This window comes from Miniopterus schreibersii (genome assembly GCF_964146895.1).
Source record: "Miniopterus schreibersii genome assembly, chromosome: X".
Classification (NCBI taxonomy): Eukaryota; Metazoa; Chordata; class Mammalia; order Chiroptera; family Miniopteridae; genus Miniopterus; species Miniopterus schreibersii.
Window position 1 is genome coordinate 8274758 of NC_138104.1, and position 22015 is coordinate 8296772.

Genomic DNA, 22015 nt, shown 5'->3' on the forward strand with positions numbered 1-22015 from the left:
GGAGCGCCGCGCGCCCGGTGCGGCCCCCTAGGAAGTGGATTTAGCTGCTCCGGATCCAACCCGGCTTCCAGGTTTTCTCCCAGCCCGGCCCTACCAGCTCCCGCCCGTCTCCGGCTCCCCCCCCCCCCCGCCCCGCGCCGCCCCCACCCCGTGCACCGCCCCCACCCGGTGTGCCGCCCGCTGGGCCAAGTTTGCCGAGCGTCGCCGTGCACGCCGGCCAGTCAATCAGCGTCGGAGCTGAGGAGGGCACAGCGGCGCGGCCGAGGGCAGAGTGAGCGAGCCGAGTGGAGCCGGGAGAGCGGAGCAGCGCCGGGCAGCCCGAGCCGCGCGCAGCCAGCGCCAGCCGCCGCTCACACCCCCCGCGGCGTCTGCCACCTTCCACTCCTCCCCCGCGTCCCTGTCCCGCCGGCCCGCCAGCTCGCCCCACTCACTGCCTTCGCGGAGCGCCGAGGTCACCGGCCCGCGCGCTGCCTCTACGCCCTCCTTCCCTGGCCGGCCGCCTGGCACCGGGGACCGTTGCCTGACGCGCGAGGCCCAGCTCCACTTTTCGCCCCGCGTCTCCTCCTCCTGCCGCTCTCCTCCTCCCCCAACTCCTACTCCAACTCCCTCGCTCCACTCGCGAGCCCCGACTCCGCGCCTCTCGGCCCGCGCCCGCCACTTTTCCATTCCGTGCCGAAGGTGAGAGCGTGTCCGCGCTGCCCGCACCATGGCACAGCTCGGCTTGCCCGCTCTCCTCTGCACCCTGGCCGTGCTCAGCGCCGCGCTGCTGGGGGCCGAGCTCAAGTCGAAAAGTTGCTCGGAAGTGCGACGTCTCTACGTGTCAAAAGGCTTCAACAAGAACGATGCCCCCTTGCACGAGATCAACGGTAGGTGGGAGCCCCCGGGGGCGAGCGCAGAGACGGGTGCCCCGGAGAAGGGGCCGCGGAAGCCCCCGCGCCGGACGCAGGTAGCCTAGAGGGAGAGCTCGCGAGCGAGCCCTGGGGCGCAGATGGTTCCCGCGGACGCAGCAGCCTCCGGGGCGCTGCCGAGTTGCCCGGTGCCACTCGGGCGCCCTGACCCTTCGTCCCCCGTAGTCTTCCCAGTCCCAGGAAGCCCCAGAGGACTCTGGTCCGCGGAGTGCGCGTCACCCGCTCGCTCGCCTTTTCCGGGTTGAACTTCTCCCTGGGCTCCCCGCTTTGTTGTGTGGGTGACGAGAGGCCGGGTCGGGGTGGACGTCGCCAGTGGGTTAGTGGTGGGGAACCTTCTGGAAGTTGCCAGATCACGGGCGAGCGCGAAACGTGGAACTTGAATTGATGTTTCATTGATGTTATTTAAAAACCCTCTGCCCACCTCTCTCCCACCGCTGAGGGGTTAGTTTTAGTAGCTACAGCGACTCTAGGAGTCGCCTTTAAAAAGCAAAAGACTTTCCACCCCTCCAAACCTGACTTTTGGGAACTCCTGTTTTCCGGAAGGTGTTGGACGAGAAGAGTATTTCCCCTCCTTTCTTTTTTCTCACCTCATTTTAAGGGTTAATTGCACATTGAATTACTACAGACCTTTGAAAGGACTGATTACAGGAAACCTGAATCTCGGCTAGGAGATGGTTATGCAAATGGAGAGTGTTTAGCCTGTGAAAAAGTTCACCGGATTTCGGATTTCGGCGCTTGGGGCTTCGTGGGCGTATTTGTGAAAACCCTTCTTGGAGCGCCCAGGAGGCAGCTTTCGGACCGGCGCCCTTCACCCCCCCCTCCCGAGGCCCGCGGAGGTGGCCGGGCGGGTCCCCTCCCGGTCGCGCGCGCTCGTTCTGAGGGGCCAACTGTTGCGCGCAGCCCCGCGAGCGGCGCTGGGGCCGGCGGCTGCGCAGGTAGCCGTTCGCCCGGAGGGTTCGGAGAGAAACTCGAGTCTCGCTGGCTGGGGGCCAGAATCACCTAACGGAGAAGTGAGCGAGTCGAGTCCGGGGGCCAAGCCTCCGTTCCGAACCTTTCATGGAAGTGAGCGGAGCGCGTGTCTGCCTCGAGGCTTCGGTCACTCGGGTGGGGCGGGCAGGGGGCCGTCAGATGGCAAAGGAAAGACTGTAATTTCAACCAGGCGCTTCCAAAGGCTTAGGAGGACTTGGGGGTCGTTTTTTGGAAGGGCTATTAATAACCTTGGAGATTAAGTGCAGCCATCAATTACGTATAAATTGCAAAGGTAATTGAGGGAAGTTTCTGGGTACTTTCCGGGTGTAACCAGCATCTGCCTAGAAATAGAACCCAAGAAGTTGTTGAAGCAGCCTAGGAGCCCACTGCACCTTGGCAGTTATCAAATAACTCGCACACTACTGATTAGAGACTGTTTGCCCTTGAGCTGCCTGTCTTTTTGGGAGCTCAAGTATGTCCTCACCGCGGCACGATTTTATTGGTGGTAGAGCCCTGAAAAGCCCTCTTTCTTTCCAGTCTCCCTCCCGCCCAGGCAGAAAAAGTGAAGTGAACCAGCAGCCATTGAAGCTTGAGGGCTCCGCAGGTCAGACCTGGGGTCTTTGTGCCCTGCACAGTTTGGGCCTGGGCCCAGTGGAGATGATTGGCGTGAAGGTTACAGTTGTCATTCCCACATTTTGAAGGGATAGATGCAGTGATGCACTTAATAGGAATGTGACAAGTTTTCATCTTCTCATGCAAACAATATGTGCCTTTGAGATGGACTGGAGGTATTCAGGGAGTGGGTTATGGAATGGCCCTCCCCACTTTCTCCAACTTTGCTCTGTGCGGTCTCGAAGCTGCAGGACATCTTCCCCAGGCAGCATCTCAGGAAAAAGGAAGTTTGATGAGTGCTCCAGGACTGTATTAGGTGTGACCTTTGATCGTCATGATCCCCAGAAAACACCTGAGGAATATGTTTGCATGAATGTCTATCTGGACATTTTCCCTCCAAAGATAGGAGAGTTATTAGTGACCAGCAGCAGGAAATGGAAGCTAATGTGCTCACACCCAAAACATTTTATTCTTTTTGTCTTGTCCTTCATCTCCCTCCCAGGGCTGCTGCTTTTATTTCCCCTTTTGAATGACCTACTGGACTGCATTCTCCTGAGGAACAAAGGAAGTGCCTTTTTAGCTGGAATCCTTGGAAGACCACCAAGGATTTTAGCTCATGCAGTGCAATTTCGCACCACTTTCAACAATAACAAAAATGCATGACTGAATGGCTCAAAAATGTGGAGTGTTAGAGGCATTCATTTGAGCGTCGGACACTGTCACAACACAGACAGCCCCAAGTAAATACCTTTAGGCGGCCAGTATAGAAATGGGGGTAATCTTTACCATCGCCTGGCCTCTCCAGAGGCATACATTAGCCTTGTCTTCCCTGGGCTACACTCAGATAATTTTGGTCCTTTTGGGGAGTATAGTCAATATAATGACTTGTATTCAGCTTCTGTTTGAATGAATTAATTGTCCTGCACTTTCCCGGGTGTGTGGTGGGGGTATATATATATTTTTAAATGCAAAAGTCCAGGGTCACAATGTCTGGGTGCCTACCCTCAGGCCTAGCCCAAGGTTAAGGTTTTGTTCCCAAGGGCCTTGTACTTGCCTTCTAGAGCTTTGAACAGGCTATACATGTACTTAAGTACTCTCAGTCTTTTTAGATCATAATTAAGATCATTTGATGTGCTCTCAAGGGTGTCAGGGAGTACATCGAGCTGACAGGGCTTCCAGCTGAAGTCATCCTGCATGTACTTCTGTACTTACCAAGTAATGGGTAGCCAAGATGCCATGATCGCAAGGGATCTTCAACACAAAGGACAGGCTTTCTTTAGCTTTCAATGTGCGAATCTTTTTGGAGTGCCTACTCTGTGCAATACTTTGTGCTTGGCATAGTGAAGGAAAGAAGGGCAGTAGGGCCTCTGCCACCAAAACCTTTCCCGGTCGTAGAGAGAGAAGCCGTGCACACACATAGTTGGAATACAGGGTGGTGTGTGATAATAAGTACCATGTGTGTGAATGGTACAGACGAGGAGAAAGGAGCGCCCAGGAAGTCCCAAGGGAGAAGGGATTTGGGACTCAGGTATTAGCTAGGTAATGCCAGTTCACTAATAAAAATAATGTTAAAAAAGCTTTAAAACCTAACCGTTTTCCTTGTGCCTTCATCCATATAGACAGGATAAAGGATATGCAGCAATTGGCATTTTATTACGAATCAGTCTTTGTTGAAATTGTCTTTAAGAGTGAGACAGAAACATTCTTAAGCTTGCCAAATGTCCCTTCCATAGTGACACTGAATGATGTCAACAAGAACTTTGTGTCATAGTTGTGATTTTGGAATTTCTGTTTCCTGTTCCCATCTGTGTTCATGAGCAATACACCTGTGAGTACACTGGTGGATGCATGTGCACACATACACAAATGTATACCCCAAAGGATTCTGGGAATTATATAAGCTATGTTAGGATTACATGGAATAAATGTGTGTGAGGGGAGAGGTAGGAGTACTTTCTGATATTTAGTTGATTATTACATGTAAGACACAGAACATGTCTTTAAGATTTCTATTCTCTCTTCCCTAATTTAAGTAGATGGCTTGGATTTTGCAGACAACTTGTGATTTTCTATTCTGTTGGAATCATCACTGTGGCTCCCTGTGTTTCACTTGAGAAGAGGGTCTAATTGAGCCACAGGGCCTGTCAGTATAGAAATTGTCCCACTTAGTATAGGAACTACCTCCTGGACAGGCTCATAAAAAAAACTTAGTAAAAATTCTGGCTTTTATGCAGCTCTATCTCTTGTTAGAATATACAAATATAAAATGTTTTATTCAGCATAATTACTGTTTTCCTTTTTTATTTGACTCATGTTGGGTTGCATGCAATTTCAGGATTAGCTGGAGACTAAGGAATGAAAAAGGAAATTTTTGCTTTTACAAGGGAAACAACATCAGTGCTAACCTAAATTAGTTGGAACTGAGTCTCTGGCTCTCCAGTAACAGTAACTGTTTTACCACTGAGGTTGTTTCCATATATGTTCACAAAAAATGCATTTTGGCCTCATGGAAAGGACTAGTAGCTATAGAGTGCTTTCTCTGGGCCTAGTCCTACCCTAAGGGCTTTACATGAGACTATTTAAAATGCAACCATATGAAGTCAGAATTATTAACTTCATCATCCCCATTTTACAGACAAGGAAACTGAGATCCAAGGGAATTTATAAATATATTCAGTCTCAAAGCTAGTGAATGGTAGTGAAGGTAGAGGTGGAATTTGAATCCAGGTCTTACCTGACCCAGAGTATAGTCTATGCTATGTTGTACAGATAGTAAGACAAGAAAGTACCTTCCCAACTCCCACGAGGGCTGGTTTTAGAAATATAAGCTGTGAGAGGATCACCAGTTAACTAGTAAACCACCGTCATCACAGCACTGTTGTGATGCTGTAGTAGAGAGGATCCAATCATGTTGTTTGCAGGCAACTTGTTATACCCAGGCAGAGACAATCTAGTATTAACAGTAGAAGCAATATAAATTGTAATTCCTGGGCCATGTGGAACCAGTGATGGTTTTTGAGGAGGTGTTGTTAGTCAAGCTGTTTTAGGAAGGTAGCTAGTGGCCCTGCTAGTTAAGGGTGGCTGAGGCAAGGGGGAGGGGGGGAAATAAAGGCAGAGAGAGCTGTTGGGGGGTGTTTTAAAAAATTCTTTTTAAAAATGTTTTTTTTAATTGATTTCAGAGAGAGGAAGGGAGAGGGAGAGAGAAACATCAGTGATGAGAGAGACTCATTGATTGGCTGCTTCCTGCGCGCCCCCTACTGGGGACAGAGTGGCTAGGGGGCATGTGCCCTGAACTTGAATGGAGCTGTGACCTCCTGGTTTATAGCTTGACACTCAACCACTGAGCAACACAGGCCAGGCTTAAATAATTCTACCTGCCATTGCCTGTTACCCTCCCATTCCATCCCGAACATTGCCAGCTTCATTCCTTTACAACAATGTTTTGAATGGAGTCATTCCTCTGCTTTGAGCTTCAGTGGCTTCAAGTATTTCAAATGATTCTTTCATTGTGTCACTTCTAAATTCCCTAGGGTTATGTGCCCTCTTCCTCCTAATTCCCTGCTTGAATCAAGTCCATGGTCTTTGCACATAATTGTCCTGTATTATTGTTAATTGTGTGTGCAGGCACATGTGTGTCTTTTCAGTTGTAAGCAACCTGAGGTCAGAGATGGCAGCTCCTCATGTTTTGTGTGCTCAACAGTACCAAGTGCAATAGCTAAAACAAGTGAGCGGTGGGATGACAGACAATTCTGTTGCATTCATTTCCAGGACACCAGCGCTATGATGGGATTATACTGCCTTGATAGGTTGTCATCCCATGGTCTTTTGCTCTCCTGGGAATCTTTTGGGTCTCAACTTCTGAAGTGAAATAAATTTAGGATTAAATCGCCACGATATGTTGGTATAATGTGGAGAATGTTTTAATTCTTTGGGGGGAGTACTTGTTGTTACCACTTCATTAGTAACTGAGTGTTATAGGAAATTTTTCAGAAAGACTCAGAATTCAGTTTTTCCTCCCGCTTTGAGTTATATACTTCTTTAAGTAACAAACAATCGAGACTTCTGTGACTAGGCAATTTAGAACAGATTTAGAAGTGTAATTTAACATATTAGATTCAGGATATAGAACTGTTCAATGCACATTGATTAACTTTTTAAAAATAAAACTTTTGAATTTATTTTCTTTACTGAACAGGAACACAGGCTTAAGGATATCAGAAATTTTTTATATGAGCACACTAAAACACGAACAAGTAAGAACTAGCATTTTCAGTTCCACTTGGTTAAACATCTGTTGCTTACTATAGAGAACATGAAAGTGCAGAAAATTCATGGAGCAATTCCATCCTGGAGGTAATTTGAAATATTATATTTAAGTTCTGATGCGTTTAATTCAGCAATCTGGTGGGAGAGAAAAATCAAAGAGATCTATCAGCCAGGTATTCAACTTTTGAAAAAGAAACTCTAACAAATGTTAGAAATTAGGAAAAAAATTGAATGGAAGAGTTAAAAAAGTCAATAACCTCCAGGAAGCCTGGAAACTATGTAAAAACATCTTATTGGAAGCCCAGATAAATGTGTGCCAGACATCAAAAAGACCAGCTGCTTGGGGGAAGAAAAAAAGAACCCTGCATGACTAACTGGCAGAGTAAAAGAGGCTGCTTCAGGGAAAAAGGCATCTTTCACAAAATGGAAAGAGTTTAAGCCAAGAGAAGATGGAAGTCCACAAAGTATGGCAGGGCAGGTACAAACTAGAAATTAAATGAGCCAAAAGAGAATTGGAGGTGATAGAAATTAAGTGGGCTGAAAGAGAATTGGAGGTAAACCTGGCCAGGGAGTTGAAAGAAGGCCATGTGATGATAATGGTGACAAGGATGGGCTGAGTGTCTAACTTATCAGAGGGAAAGCAATATGACTTTAAGGGGAAACCATGGCTGATTAACCTTCCAGAGTTATTTGAGAAAAAAGAAGTGGATACTAGAGGGAAGCAGACATGTATGCATAGTTTAGGTTTTCAAGAATTATGCAATGGGATTCCAAGGCAAAGACTATTCAGAAAATGCTTTTACTTTGGAATAAGTGGGGATGTTGGTTTATTGAGAGAAAAATAATAGAGAGAGGATAGAAACGCCACTGTCCCAGATAGAGTAGTTTACATGGAGAAGATATGGTTTCTTGGAAAGAGCAGTTCTAGCCTACGTCTGTGACAAATTAGTTGTCTGATACCTTTGGTGAGGTTCTTTGTCCTTTGTCTGAAAAATGTGAGTGGGGTGTTAGAGTGCTGAATTAGGTCAGGGATTCTCAGCCCTTGGGTACACATTAGAACCACCTGGAGAGCTTTTAAAATCCTATGTCTGGGCACCACCCCAGACTAATTAAATCATACATTCTGGCAGTGTGACTAGGTCATGGTAATTTTTAAAAAGCTCTCCCCAGTGGTTCTGATGAGCAGCCATACTTCAGAACCATTACCCTAGATGATCTCTGAGGTCCCTTCCATCTCTGAGATTGTGATTCTAAATTTTCCAATGAAATTCATCACAAAGTGTTATCTCACTATAGAGCTTTAATTTAGACTCAGTGCATGCTTGTGTTAATTTCAGCTAACTTGGATTTAAGAGAAAGGTTTGTTAAACTTGGAACACTATTTTTTAATCAAGATTTAGTATATGCTATAGCCAGTGATGCTTTGCTGAGGGTAGAGAAATAAGACTAGGGCATTGAAAGTGCTTTGGAGAGAATTAGATAGAAAGGAATCCAGCCTTGTTGTCATCTATTGATTAGGTGTCAGTGTGCTGGGTGATATTTTTTCCCTTTCTCTTTATTGGTAAAATAAAAAAAAAATCTCTTTATCCCTTACTTTAATGTCCTCTTTGCCATGTGTTTATTCTCTTCAAGTATCTTATCAAGAAATAGAAGTACGGTAAATCCCTAGGCTTGTGGCCGGCACAGCCATCCAGAACACAGCTGGGAATGTGGAAGTAAGCAGGAAAGCTAAATGATGGAAACAGCTGTCATGAAGCCCATGCATTCTATCTACTTGGAAAAAGAGCCTTCAGAAATTTATCATCTGCAATCATTGGATGAAGAGCTCTTCCATCAACTGCAGAATGCTAGGTGCTGGGGATTCAAAGGTTTAAAACAGGCATCAAGCTTTGGAGGTGCCTGCATTCAAATTAGGTAGGTAGGGTTTAAAAGTGGAAGATAAAGGTTAGGTTATATGGCTTCCCATGTCATGGCTGATTGGAAGTAACAAGTAGTGCTGGTTGGGGAGCAGCGGGGTAAGAGGAAGAGATGGTTTTAGAGGTGGGCAAGGTGACGTCTGCGAGGAGGGAGCAATGCCACTGTGAAACAGGGTGGGGAGGCCAGAAGCTGAAAAGTAGACCCAGAACTTACTGATCTTGGTAATTTGAGACATTTTAGGATGAGTGAATGCTCAGAGGTACCTCTGTAAATGCTGAGGACACTATACATTTCAGGGTAGTATTAAAAAATTGTGTTTGGTATATTCTGATTTCAAAGTTTAGAAGTTTTACTTTAGAAAGAGGGGATGTATTTAAAGTACAAAAATTGCTCTTGAAAGAGAAAGTTCAGTTAACTTACACATTTACCTGTTTAGAGCACATTTACCTAGTTTCCCAACAGTGCTGGATCAATAAGGAGTGAATTCTATGTGTCACTTTGCCCTTTTCTTTAAAAAACACTTTAAAGGCTGTATATTATTAATTCAGAGGCTTATTCACTTCAGAGATTGTGGTTAGTGATTTTGTTCCTTAGCACCCTCTTCGAAGTCTTCTAGAACATCTAAGTTATATGTAGTTCCTAATACTGTTACTATCTGCTGTGCTCACCTTGGGAAACTGACATTCTGACCCGAAGTCACAAGAGGCAAGAGTTGGTTTTTAGTTAGAATTGACAGGTTTAAATATTTGAATATTGGTTTCCCCTTTAAACATTTACCAAACTAAGTAAATGTATAATCATAATTAAAGAAACACTAGAAGTTAAGGATAAGACTGTTGTGTTAAAAATGAGGATACATTCGATGGTCCTTGTCTCTGTCCTTGTGGCTATCTGAACCCTAAAAAAAGAAAAAGAAGCCGTCCTTGCCCAATCATGCCTGATCAGAAAGGCCATGTAACTCTAATTTAGATCACGGGACATGGGATATGGTAGCTGTTTGAGAAATGTTTTCAATTCAAAAATAAGTTCAAGCATGATTTTTGACTTTCGTATTCATTTTAGGAATGGATATTTTTCTTTAATCCCCTTTAATTAATTTATTTTAAGTTATATAGTTTATTTTAAATTTCCAAATACATTCAGTCCTGGATGCCTAAGTAAGGAAGGGAAAGGAATCCTTTTTTTTTTTTTTTTAAATATATCTTTATTGATTTCAGAGAGAGGAGGGAGAGGGAGAAAGATAGAAACATCAATGATGAGTCATTGATTGGCTGCCTCCTGCACGCCCCCAACTGGGGATGGAGTCCGAGACCCCGGCATGTGCCCTGACTGGGAATTGAACCGCGATCTCCTGGATCATAGGTTGATGCTTAACCACTGAGCCACGCCTGGCTGGGCAGGAATCATTTTTCAAAACCTAGAATATAGTGTTATTTATTTCTTGGCTTGCTTAGAGGTAGGATATGATTATTTCATGTGGTTTGTTTTAATCCTGGTAGACATGGTTTCTTCTTACATTGTCTATTCCAGACATTAACAGGAACTTAGCTGTACCTGCAGAGGTGCTTCTAGAAAAGAGAGGCTGCATTGGCTCTTGTTCCTTGCTTCAGCCTTTCTACCAGGTGCTCACTTCCCTCTTCTCCAGGAAGCTCAGGACAGGCCCCAGGCAAGATTCCTGCTGTCTTTGTCTAGTCTAGCTCAAGGTCACCTGGTCTCAACTTCATCCCAGCCATTCTTTTCATTCCAGTCCTTTCTTCTCACAGCTACTTTGTCAGTTGACTTTCTAAAGCCTCTTTCAGCCCGGCTTCATTCTTATATGTTGGGTTTCTGTCTACAGAAGCAGACTGGAAGTGGTTTCTTTTGGACTGCAGAGGTTTTCTTAGTTCTCCAAACCCTTGACGTAGGCATTCCAGCAAGCATTAAGCCACAGAATATTTTTTCCCTTCAGTTATTGTTTCTTTCCACCACACGGTTTGTCTCCATTGAGTTTTCAGTCTGGTGTTTGGGTAAAGATGAAAACAAAGCACTGTGTCCTTGCAAACTGCAGTGTAAAGCATGTGGTTAACAGTTACTACTTGCAGTGGTCCAGTCTGAGTGGGAGTATCATTTTTCTTGGCAGTCACTTCACAGCAAGTCCTGCTTCTTTGGTGCCAGAATAAGCAGTCATTACATTCCTTACAATTTATAGTCAAATTATTATCTACTATTGTTAAAATTGCCTTAATTATAGAATATTTCCCCATGCTAAGATTTTAAAAAGCAAAACAGGACAGCTTTTCACTGGTGTACTGTAGAAATAGTTCTTAAAAATCACTCCCTGCCTAGGATATTGAAGGCTATGGTGAGGAATAGTTTGTGTGTGTGTTTATGGGGATAATTTTTTTAAAGAGGAGGTGTGCAGTGGATTCACTTTAAACTGAATTTGAACTAAATGTCTCCAGATGGTTGGATGGTTAATATTCTGCCTTGTTTATCCTCAGTTTGGAATTAACTTTTTCCCCCCCTGCCCCTTTGGGTCCTGTGTGCCTGGACACACTCTGGGGAGAAAGTTCTACTGGTGGAAGGTGGATTGATTATTAAGCAGTATGGCAATTTTGGAAGATGGTTTTGTATCTTTAAAGTTGGAGGGCAAATGAAGAAATCACTGCCTTCCAAAGTAAGGGACTATGTCAGTGTTCTTGTGATCTGAACAAAGATTTAGGTGACTGGGTGGGAAATGTTCCGATTAGGTGTTCTCTCATAATCTCTACCTTTGGGCTCTGCTTTCAAGATGTATCCAGAATCTGTCTTCCTCTTCCCACCTCAACAATTACTAGCCCCATCTCATTCCCTAGAACCTCTTGCCTGGATTATTGCAGTTGCCTCTAGCTAGTCTCTGCTCTGGCTCTTGCTCCCCCCACTCCATTAGCACACCAGCCAGTACAATCCTACTCTGTTAAATCTTACTCTGTTAAATCTAAGATCATACAACTTCTCTGCTTAAAATGCTCCAGTGGCTCCTCTTGCCACCCAGAGTGAAAACCAAAGCTGATGAGGCCTTACATGATCTGCCCATTGCCCCCTCCCATGCCAGTTTACAACACTATGTCCCCTGGCATTCTCCCCAGGTCTCTGTTCCTCAAGCACACCAGGCACACTCAGAGGGGCCTTTGCACTTCTCAGTACCTAGAATACTCTGCTCCCAGAAAGCAAGCAGCATGTCTCTCTTCATCACATGTTTCAGGGCTTTGCTTACCTATCACCTTAATGGAGAAGCCTTTCCTTACCTCTGTATGAAGTTGAACACCCCACACATACACTTTGCCCCTCTCCTTCTCTGCTTTATTCTTTGCAGCTCTCACCATCCGACTTAAGGGGCAGGGACTTTCCCTCTTTTATTCACTGCCCTATTCCTACTGGCTGGCACTCAAAAATGTTTGTTGAATGAATGCATGAAACAGTACTCCTTGCAAATAGGATGCTCTTAGTTAGGAAGAAGCTCTCAGAGGGCACAGTTGACACTTTAGGACTTGTGAGCTTGAGGCTACACATTTAAACCTCCATCTGTAGAAAGGGCATGCCTAGTAAATAGTTGCTGAATTCATTCATTTAGCAACTATTTACAGAGTGCCTACTAATTGACAGGCATTGTGCCTAGGCACTGGGGATAATGCAGTGGTCAAAAAGGACAATAGGCCAGGCCTCACACTCAGGGAGCTCATAGTCTAAAGAGCGAGACAGATACTGACTCAGGAATTCTTCAAATAAGTACTTAGTTACAGTTGTGATAACTACTTCCAAGGAGCAGCACTTGGGGAGTGATAATCAGGGTGCAGAGCAGTGTTCTTGAACATGTAGAGTGCACATATAGGCCCATGCTGCTCTTCTCATTTCCTAGGGGTAGTGCTTTTTACACGACACTTGACTGGCCAGCATCTGTTTCTCACAGTGGGTCCTGAGGTTAATTCTAGAGTTCTTGGTGGAGCAGTTTGGGGGAGATGGGCCTAAGTTAGTGAGGTTTACATGGAGTACTCTTCTCTGGTTATAGACCTTGGCCTCATTTTAGGAATTGGGCTTACACCAGAAAATGTAAAGTGAATTGTTTTGCCACTTTGCACTATTGTTTTCTGAGTGGTCTGCAGAGGAACCACCACAGTACTATGAGTATAAAAGCCTTCTGGCTTGCCCTGGCCCAGTATTCCAGTTGGTTAGGGCATCACTCTGATACGCCAAGGTTGCAGGCTCTATCCCTGGTCAGGGCATATACAAGAAGCAATCAATGAATGCACAAATAAGTGGAACAACACATTGATGTTTGTCTCTCTCTCCCTTCCTTCCTTTCTCTCTCTAACATCAGTAAATAAAAAAATTGCCCGGGCAGGCATGGCTCAGTGGTTGAGCATTGAGCTAGGATCCAGGAGATCCCGATTCGATTCCCTGTCAGGGCACCTGCCCGGGTTGCGGGCTCCATCCCCAGTCGGGAGTGTGCAGGAGGCAGCTGATCAGACTCTCTCATCATTGATGCTTCTATCTCTCTCTCTCCCTCTCTGAAATTAATAAAGATATATTTTTAAAAAATTAAAAATTAATTAAAAAAAAAGCCTTCTGGCTTTTGTGAAAGATAAGCATCTACTCTCATTCCCATAGAGACTTTTTTCCCCCAATGGTGAATGGCTCAAAACAAAGCCCTCTAGCCCAGCGATGATTGTTATACAGTAGAAGTTTGGTTCAGCAACATATGGACCAGATACATCTGTCAATTGGTAGCAGGATCCCTTCTCTTCCCCAAACCTTTATTAATGACCAAGTGTGCAGGTTGCCAAGAGGAAAGGAGGACCCTGGCTGTGGGGAGCAAGTGCAGAAGCTGGCCAGGGAGATAGGATTGTGAGCAAAGGCAGCCTGAGTGATAAGTATTCAGCAGTTATCATAAAAGGATGTGAAGGAGCCTTCCTTGCAATACACTGAGGCTCTGAGAACGGGGTTCCCCATTTCAAGTAAGATTGGTTTTTAGAATTTTATTTTATTGTTAATGGAAATATAATTGATGATTTCCAGAATTTTAGATGAATACTGCCGATAAAAATAGGGCCATATTTTTGTTAATTTGTTCAGAAATTCAAAGCTCTGATGAGGGACTCTGAGGGTGCTGTATATATAGCACCACCTTGCATGCCTGGCAGTTTTACCTAGAAGTACACGAGTAGTCATGGATCCCAGTATTCCCAGTGTTCCCTGGGTATAGCCCAGTGTTTTTAGCTGCCTTCTAATTCAGACCCCTTGTGCTACACCAAGGGCACGCTACATTACACGGCAACGGCGGAGGCTGAAGCACCAAGTTCTCCATTGAATGCAGTGAACTGACTGCTTTGGTAGCGAAATGGGTGCATATGTTTGTATGCTGGGACCAAGTCTTACTTAGATATGCTGATTAAGGTCTGCCTGTTATAAATATTAATTTAAGTATGAAGATTATGGCATATGCCCTGTTTTAAATACCCTTATACGGATAAATTGCCCAGTTTAGAATAGAAATAAGCATTTTGTTTCTTGTTGTCTAATCGATCGAATGGTCCGTATGCTATGAAATACTCATGGTGTGGACTAAGATGGGTGAGTTCACGAAAGGACAAACCAGTTCTTAGGTATCTAAACATAGCTTTAAGTTTAGGGGGAAGTGATTAATTTGTCTCTGCTTTTGTTTTTAAAACAGACACAGCACTTACCATTTTCACCAGTAACCTCTTAATGTTTCTTTCGGAGCCCTGACATTTTCTTGGTTGCTACTAAACTCAAGAATAAAGTAAAATATAAGGAAATCCTGGGGTAATGGAGGCCGAGGCTGAGGCTGATCTTGTTTATCTGTGTTAGTTCCGTGGTAAAAGGTTTTGCTGAGCAAATGAGTGGTGTAAATAAAATATTAGGAGATAACTTAACACCTACATAGGAGGAGAGAGTATTTTCAAACACCTCAGGGACAGCCATATTAATTCAAACCATTGTGTAAATTACAAATGTATATATTTATTAAAGTAGGTCTCTAAATTGATTTAGTTTACAGTACTTACGGTGTGTTTGTGTGTGGGTGGGGGCGTCAACTTTGTGTATGAAAGTGATGTTTGCATTTCTTTAAAAATATTTTATAATTCAGCCCATATTCCTTCCTGTAAGTCAGACTTATACAAGATATTTCTGTAATTGACCATATTAACATGAGAGACTAATTAATGGCAGCTATGCCATTAGTAATAGGATATTTGTTTTCCTCCTTCAAGTCCCAGCCGCTATTGTATCTTCATATTTTGCAGAAAGGAAAAACAGCCCCCCAAAACTGAGATGTGTTCTTAATGTGGGAGGAATGCCAGCTGATTACTTAGAGTGAAGGGGAATGATTGCATTTGGAGCAGTTATTAATTTCAGAAATGTCTTTGAATCTGTTATATGCTTGAGTTTTATGCCAGTGTTTTTGTGGCTTCCTGGGGTGAGAATTAAGAAATGTAGATTTAGAGCCTACATTTTGCCAAATATTAATTGCCTCAAGTATTATGTATCTTTCTTAACAAAAATTGGTAGCAAAGGAGTTTTCCATCATTTCCAACAGTTATTTGATGAGTGATCAGAGTTATGTCAAACTTTAAAGTTCATAGTATTGTATGTTTAGTAGTATAGGCTCTTGAAGAAAGTGTAACCTCAAGTGCAGATCATTTTCAAGGGACCATTACAATGTACTTAAAGTATTTTAATTGTGATAGTCATTCTTTGCACAATGAAGGTAAATGTTGATCATTAATTTAAATAAGGAATAATAGGAGGGTATTTTACTCAGGTAAAATGTTGGAGATTTCTTTAAATACCACATACCTTCAGTATGTTTCTTAGTTGTATTGAATTTTATCCATTGAAGCAGTGGACTTTATGCTCATGTTTCTTTTTAAACAATTTATTGTGACCTTGACCAGACCTTTCTCATCTCCTCTCTTCTCTTTCGTAATATTTGTTTTGTTTAATTAGTCAATATTGATATTTTTTTCATTAAAAAAGAAACAACCATGAAGAGACTAACCTGGTCATTTCTTCAGCCCTCTAATTGCTTTATTAATGGAAATCTGTTGCTCCCTTAAACATCAAGGCTGCAGTTTTAAAAGGAACTAGGGACCAATTTTTCAGCCGTATGTCTTGAATTTTTAATCCTGAAACTTTAAGAATTCACATCATTTTCTTCCAAGGTTTTAAAAATTTAATTGTAATATAAACCCTACTTACTTAAAAGTATTTAATCCATATTCAATAATGTCTCTACAATCATAGAAATAATTGTTACTAATTATTATTTTAATAACAATAGATAGCCTTTATTGAGCACTCACTATGGGACTTTTTTTTTTAATGCATTATGTAGATTAACCCATATATATAATCAGAAAAGAAAAAGGCTCATGGAAGAAGGATGGGATAAAGAATTTTAAAAAGCAAGGCTATTACAGTGAATGGGCCATCATTGACCAGTAGACTTCCAGATAACAGATAAAACAGGATACCAAACTGGTTTGGTTATGCATTTCTCACTTATCTGATAAAAAGAAACAACAGTTCTTCGGGCGAGACATTTTCTTGTTGCTAAATCTGGAAAGAATTTATTATATAGGTTCTTATGTAAAAGACATTACTAAACAGTGTAAGAGTGTTGTCAACATGATTTCATTTCTTGTACCGTTCTCCCATAAAACCCAAAGAAATAACATTTAAGAAATTCACTCATACTTTTAGGTCCATGGGATTGTCTTCAGCCTAAAGAATCAAACCCCTCCTATCTTTATCGATAACTGCTTCCTTTTTGTGTATGAATTCATATCACTTGGCCTCTGATTAAGAGCTCTCCTGATAAGTAGCTAAAAACACCATAACAGCAAATACAGCTATGTGCACTGGCGAGAAAACCAGGCGGACTTACGGACCAGTGCAGAGCGAGCCATGGGCTGACAGATGGGGGCACCGAGACCAGTTTGGGGCTCTGGAAGGCGGCTGGGCCGCGTCAGCCACTTTATCCTCTCTGCCTTAACTCTGCTCTCAGGACTTCGTACCTCGCACTAAGAGCTGTCACAGCATCATTTAGCTTCCAGAGATACCGGTTTATGGTAGCTTAATTCCCCCCCTCCAATTGAAAAGATGATGTAACAACAATAATAAAGAGTAACTTCTATATCATTTGCATATCATAGTCCAATCCCTATTCACATGCATACAGTTTTACGTGGCTTAAATTGTAGTATATACTACTTGGTATATCTGCTATTTTTAATTTAACATGAAATTATGAAAATGTTTCTATGGTTCCATAGTTAGGTTTTTCAAATGGCTGCATAATATTCCCTGGAGTTGATGTGCCATAATGTATTTTACGTACCCCATATGGACAGTTAGATTATTTCTGGTGGTTTGTAGGCATGTGTGTGTGTATTTTGTTTTATATTGAGCACAACAATGATCATCTTCATTCCTAATGGGTTTGGCTTCTATTGAATAACTTCCTTAAGTTAAATGTTATGATAAGTTTCTTGTTTTGTTTTTTTATCTTTCACAAAGATTTAAAAGAAGGAAACATTCATCCTCCTTGTGCCTAAAGCCCAGTTTAACTGCACCATACACCAAGCTTCCCTGTTCCAGGTATGCAGGGAAGGGAAATGGGAAGAAATCTTAGGTTTAACCCAGGGAGTTGGTCAGTTCTAAGAGTTCAGTTTGTTTTTTCCCCCCAGCATTTCCCAGATGCGCCCTCTCTCAGTCCTTGCCAGGAACCTGCGTCTAAAAACCGACTTCAGCAATATTCCCAGAAACAGCTAAAATATTGGCTGGTGGGAGTGGATTTTAAACCTGAAGGCAGCACAAATTAGTTGCTAGAAGGGCAGTGCCTTCTTCTGTGGTTTGTGTGCCCTTTGATTGGAGGAGAGTTTCCCACATGTCTGTTTCTCACTTTAAAAAACAAAACAAAACAAAACAAAACCCTTCCTAAAGCGTTTGTCATCTGAACAGAACTTCCTAGAAAGCAGTGTCATTGTTTCTAAAAGGAGAGGCTCCTAATAACCCTCCATTCTCCCTCCTCTCCCACTTTTTTACAATGAGATGATTTTATGACTATTAGTTGTGAAATGGCTTAATTCAGCTTCTTATTCTTTATGGAAAATAACTTTGCTATGCCTAATGTCTGCCTCTGGTCAAAGGGCGTTTCCTGTGTCATTGGCTTCCACGGTTTGTCTGCTTTCAGCTTTGTGATCGGGAGGGTACAGTCTCGCCTTTTAAATTGTCTGCTTCATCTTTTATCTTTCAACAGATCCTGGAAAGAAATCATCCAACGGCTTATTTCCAGTGTCAGTTTTTGAAAGATCTGTGGCTCGTTTTATTTTGACAGGTGGCTCGTGAAAGAGGTGCTTAAAGGGTGGGGTAAAGGAGGGGGGGGCATGTAAGTGGAAGAAGAGGAAAGAGGTTAGCTACTTCTTTGGGGGCTGTCTGACAAATGGTGAGTGATTATTCTGCTCTTTTTCCTCAGTGGGGCCTTGAAAGAGCAGTTTGCCAATAAGGCCTGCAGTTGGAAGACAGCTGTACCCTTTTCACCACCATTTCTAGATCTCTGCCTTTTACTGGGGTACCCTCTATGGGAACAGAATTAGAGTATAGAAGATGTAACTGTGTAGATTAATTTCCTGTGATGAACAGGAGTGATAAATCATTCACAAGCTTAGGTATCCTCAGAAGGAACTGTCCCTTGGGTCGACTACAGAGATCCAGGCCAGCACAATGCCTCAGATGGTCCCAGGGACCCTGGTGTTCAGGGATATTTCCCAATAGCCCCGATTTGCTTTAGCCATGCTTTCTTTAGTTTATTACTGGGGATACCACATTGACTGTTGACTGCCTCATGGGTAAGCTAGTGCTTCTTTGGTATAACTGAGATCACTTCCCACCTCTTTGAACCTTTGGTTGTTGGTAGCTTCCTGAGATTGTCCCTTCTAGGGTTAATGGGCCTTTGTGGATGATATCTTAAGAGTTAGAACTATGTATGTATGCCTTTAAATCTTCTCTACTATATAAGACTCCCCTCACTTCTCATCCCACCCTATCCCCTGATTCTCCATCATTTTAGCTGCCCTCTCCTGAATCTTCAATTTATGTCTTGCTTCATGCACATGTCAACATTCTACAATAATATTCCAGGTGGTTTGAAAAAAGGTAGGAGAGTATTTTTTATTTTTATTTTTGGTATCATCAACTATAGTACATTTAGCATATTAAAGCCTGTTAATAATTAAAAACAAGGTGTAAGGTTGAAAATGACTTAATGAATTCACAGTAGAAACAACTGAAGCTGCAATAGTACATAGCTAAAAGAATTTGGGGTCCAGACTATTATTTTCCAGGCCCCCTTTTCTTGTGCTGTTCCAATCCTGGATCACAAGTGGCCTTTTGGGAGGAAACGAGTGATCTGTAAGGGTAAAAACAGGGAGCAGAAAGCAGTCCACATTGCCTTTTTGTACTAGAACTCTGTTGTAACAAAGACTGCTTGGAAAGAGGGCCATCTGCTGAGGCAGAGAAAACTTGCTGTCATGAAGGGATGCTTGTTGCATGGCGCTTGAGGAATTCACTGTAACATAGAGAGTCCTGCTAGTAAAGATGATGTCTCAGCCTCATAAGTGAAGGTAGGTGATAGCAACAACAATAATATCAATAAAATCTGATTAGGGAGGAGTTTCTAGAAAGTTGACAATATACATAGCTGTTAATTCCTTGTACGGTCCCGCTACTTACTTTCCAGTTTGATGTTATTAAACTTCAATGTTTATATTAGACTCTAAGCCGATTGTTTGCTTTAGTTTAGCTTGTTGTTCTGTAAGTTGACAGAAGCTATAACATAAGCACAGAAACATATGACTGCTAGGCAGGAGAAAGCCTAGGATGCCGCCCCCTGCTCTGCCACTGGCCATTTGGGTGGTGGGCATTCACTAAGTGAGTATATCAGGGCCTTGTTCCTGGTGTTGATAAAACGAGGGCGTTGAACTAGATTATCACTAAGATCCTTTCCCGCTCTGATATTCTGTTTCACCGCAAATGTGTTGAGAGCTGATGAGATGATCTGGAAAGATAAGAGGAATATGAGAAAAGCCCTTTCCTCATTGCATATGTATTTTTGAATACAATAAAACATTGAAATGAGCAGTTCTGGGTAACTGAGCTTTCTGAATGGTTTTTGTTTCCTTCCTTGCTGTCAGCTGTCATTCTGTACTGCTATCAGCATGCCTGCTTTTAGCAGCTACTGTCCTTCCTTCTTGGCTGCTTCTCTTGTGGTCTTAGAAACCGTAGCATTAAGCTCACCCGAACTCTTCTCTAACTAAGCCTACGTAAGTTGTGAGTGAGGGCCTCTCCATCCCATGGACTTCGACTGATTAGAGACTTTTGGGGTTTAGTTTTAGGTTCCAGATAGGTGATATGTCACTATATCCCCATTTGTCTTAAGCTAAACATTAGTGAAGTTAATAAGCACATTTCTTCTCTGTGTTAATTAAGAAGGAAGAGTAGGTGGGTGAGAAGAGGTAGGGAAGCACTTAGACTAGGGAGGGGTCCAGGGAGACAGCATGTATAGCCCAGGGCCTAGCCAAATAGCTAGACATGTATCAAAGGAAACCTCATTTCATTTAAGAAAAAAAAGCAGTTTTAGGTGAAAAGCTAGGCTAAGGAGCTTTTTGAGAAAGCTGGGATCACCCTTGTTGCTTGGATTCTAAAGAAAAAGTTGGATTGGTTGTGCCTCTGCTTTGAGGTAGGTTTCTGGGAAGTCCAAGCTGCCTCCGCCAGGGTGTGTATGCTTATGGTTTGCTTGTCTGGCTGGTGCCTGGAATGTTGCACATGAACTTCTGAAAGGCCACAGAGACTCTGCTCCCCATGCCTCAGCGCACAGTCCCAGAGTGGGAATCCGAACCAAGTTATTCTTTCAGAAAGTTAAATGGCAAGGCATTAATACCCAAATATACTTATTTATTCCAAATTTTCTTTAAATTGCTTCTGCACAAAATATAACTCAAAGGATCAATTATTATGTTCAAAATATAGTTGACCCTGAACAACATGGAGGAATGGGACACTGAATCCTCATGCTGTTGAAAATCCAGGTATAATTTTTTTTAAAACATTTTTTTAATAATTATTTTTTAATATATCTTTATTGATTTCAGAGAGAGGAATGGAGAGGGAGAGAGAAAGATAGAAACATCAATGATGAGAGAGTCATTGATCGGCTGCAGCCCGCAACCCGGACATGTGCCCTGACCGGGGATCGAACCCCAATCTCCTGGATCCTAGGTCGATGCTCAGCCACTGAGCCACGCCCGGCTGGGCAGGTATAATTTTTGACTCCCCAAAAACTTAACTACTGATAGCCTACTGTTGACTGGAAGCCTTATCAGTAACACAGATAGTTGATTAACACATATTTTCCATGTTACATGTATTATATACTGTTTTTGCACAATAAAGTAAGCTAGAGGAAAGAAAATGTTATTAATAAAACCATAAGGAAGACAAGTATATTTACAGCATTGATTGAAAAAAATACCCACATATAAATGGACCCGCACAGTTCAAAACTATTATTCAGGTGTCAACTATAGTCTTTCTGGCCATCAGACTGATAGCAGTACATACCTTCAATTTGCAGCACTGGCCACATGTATATTTTGTGGTCACAACAGTCATCTGGGATAGAGGCCCTTTACCCGCCCGCTACCCCCCAACCTTTCTACCCTTCCTGGCCTTATGTCTCCTCTTTTTCACACCCTGTACCCCATCATTATGTAGCCAAAGCACACTACTCATTCCCCAAGAATAGCTCCGACTGCTGTGCCCCCCAAGTCCTTCCTTCTGCTTAAATTTTTCCCTTTCTGCTTCTGCTGATTAAAAATTCTGCTCATTTCTCATAGGCCTTTGCATCTGTTTTGTCTGACATCCGTGGCTGGACATCTCTCCTTCTTCCATATAGCATTTTACTATGAGTGAATGAAAGTAGACAAATGAATAGACATTAGAATAGTGAGTTGTGTATTCATTTATCCTGTTAAGTATTTATTAACATCTTCTTTGTGCTCAGCTAAGTGTCAGTTACTAGGGCTATAAAAATAAGACATAGTCTCAGTCCTGAAGGAAATAATAACCACCTTCTTTTAAAATTGGCTGTAGATTTTGTTACCTCTACAGGGTTGTAAGCTCCCTGAAGTCAGGTGTCGTGTCTTGCTCGGCTTTATAATCTCCCATCATGTTTTGCACACAGTATAGGGGCTCAGTAAATGTGTATTAGTTTGATTCAAAAAACATCCAACTTCTTTCCCATG

General features: G+C 42.9%; 1 protein-coding gene across 1 annotated transcript in view; it reads left to right on the forward strand.

Moving 5' to 3' along the window:
• Positions 1–219: 219 nt before the first annotated feature.
• Positions 220–22015, forward strand: part of GPC4 (glypican 4) — a 112712-nt gene continuing 90916 nt past the window's right edge. Inside the window, exon 1 of the mRNA XM_081125580.1 lies at positions 220–866. Coding sequence (XP_080981706.1) covers positions 707–866 — 160 coding nt within the window. The 5' untranslated portion in view covers positions 220–706. The remainder of the gene's footprint in view (positions 867–22015) is intronic.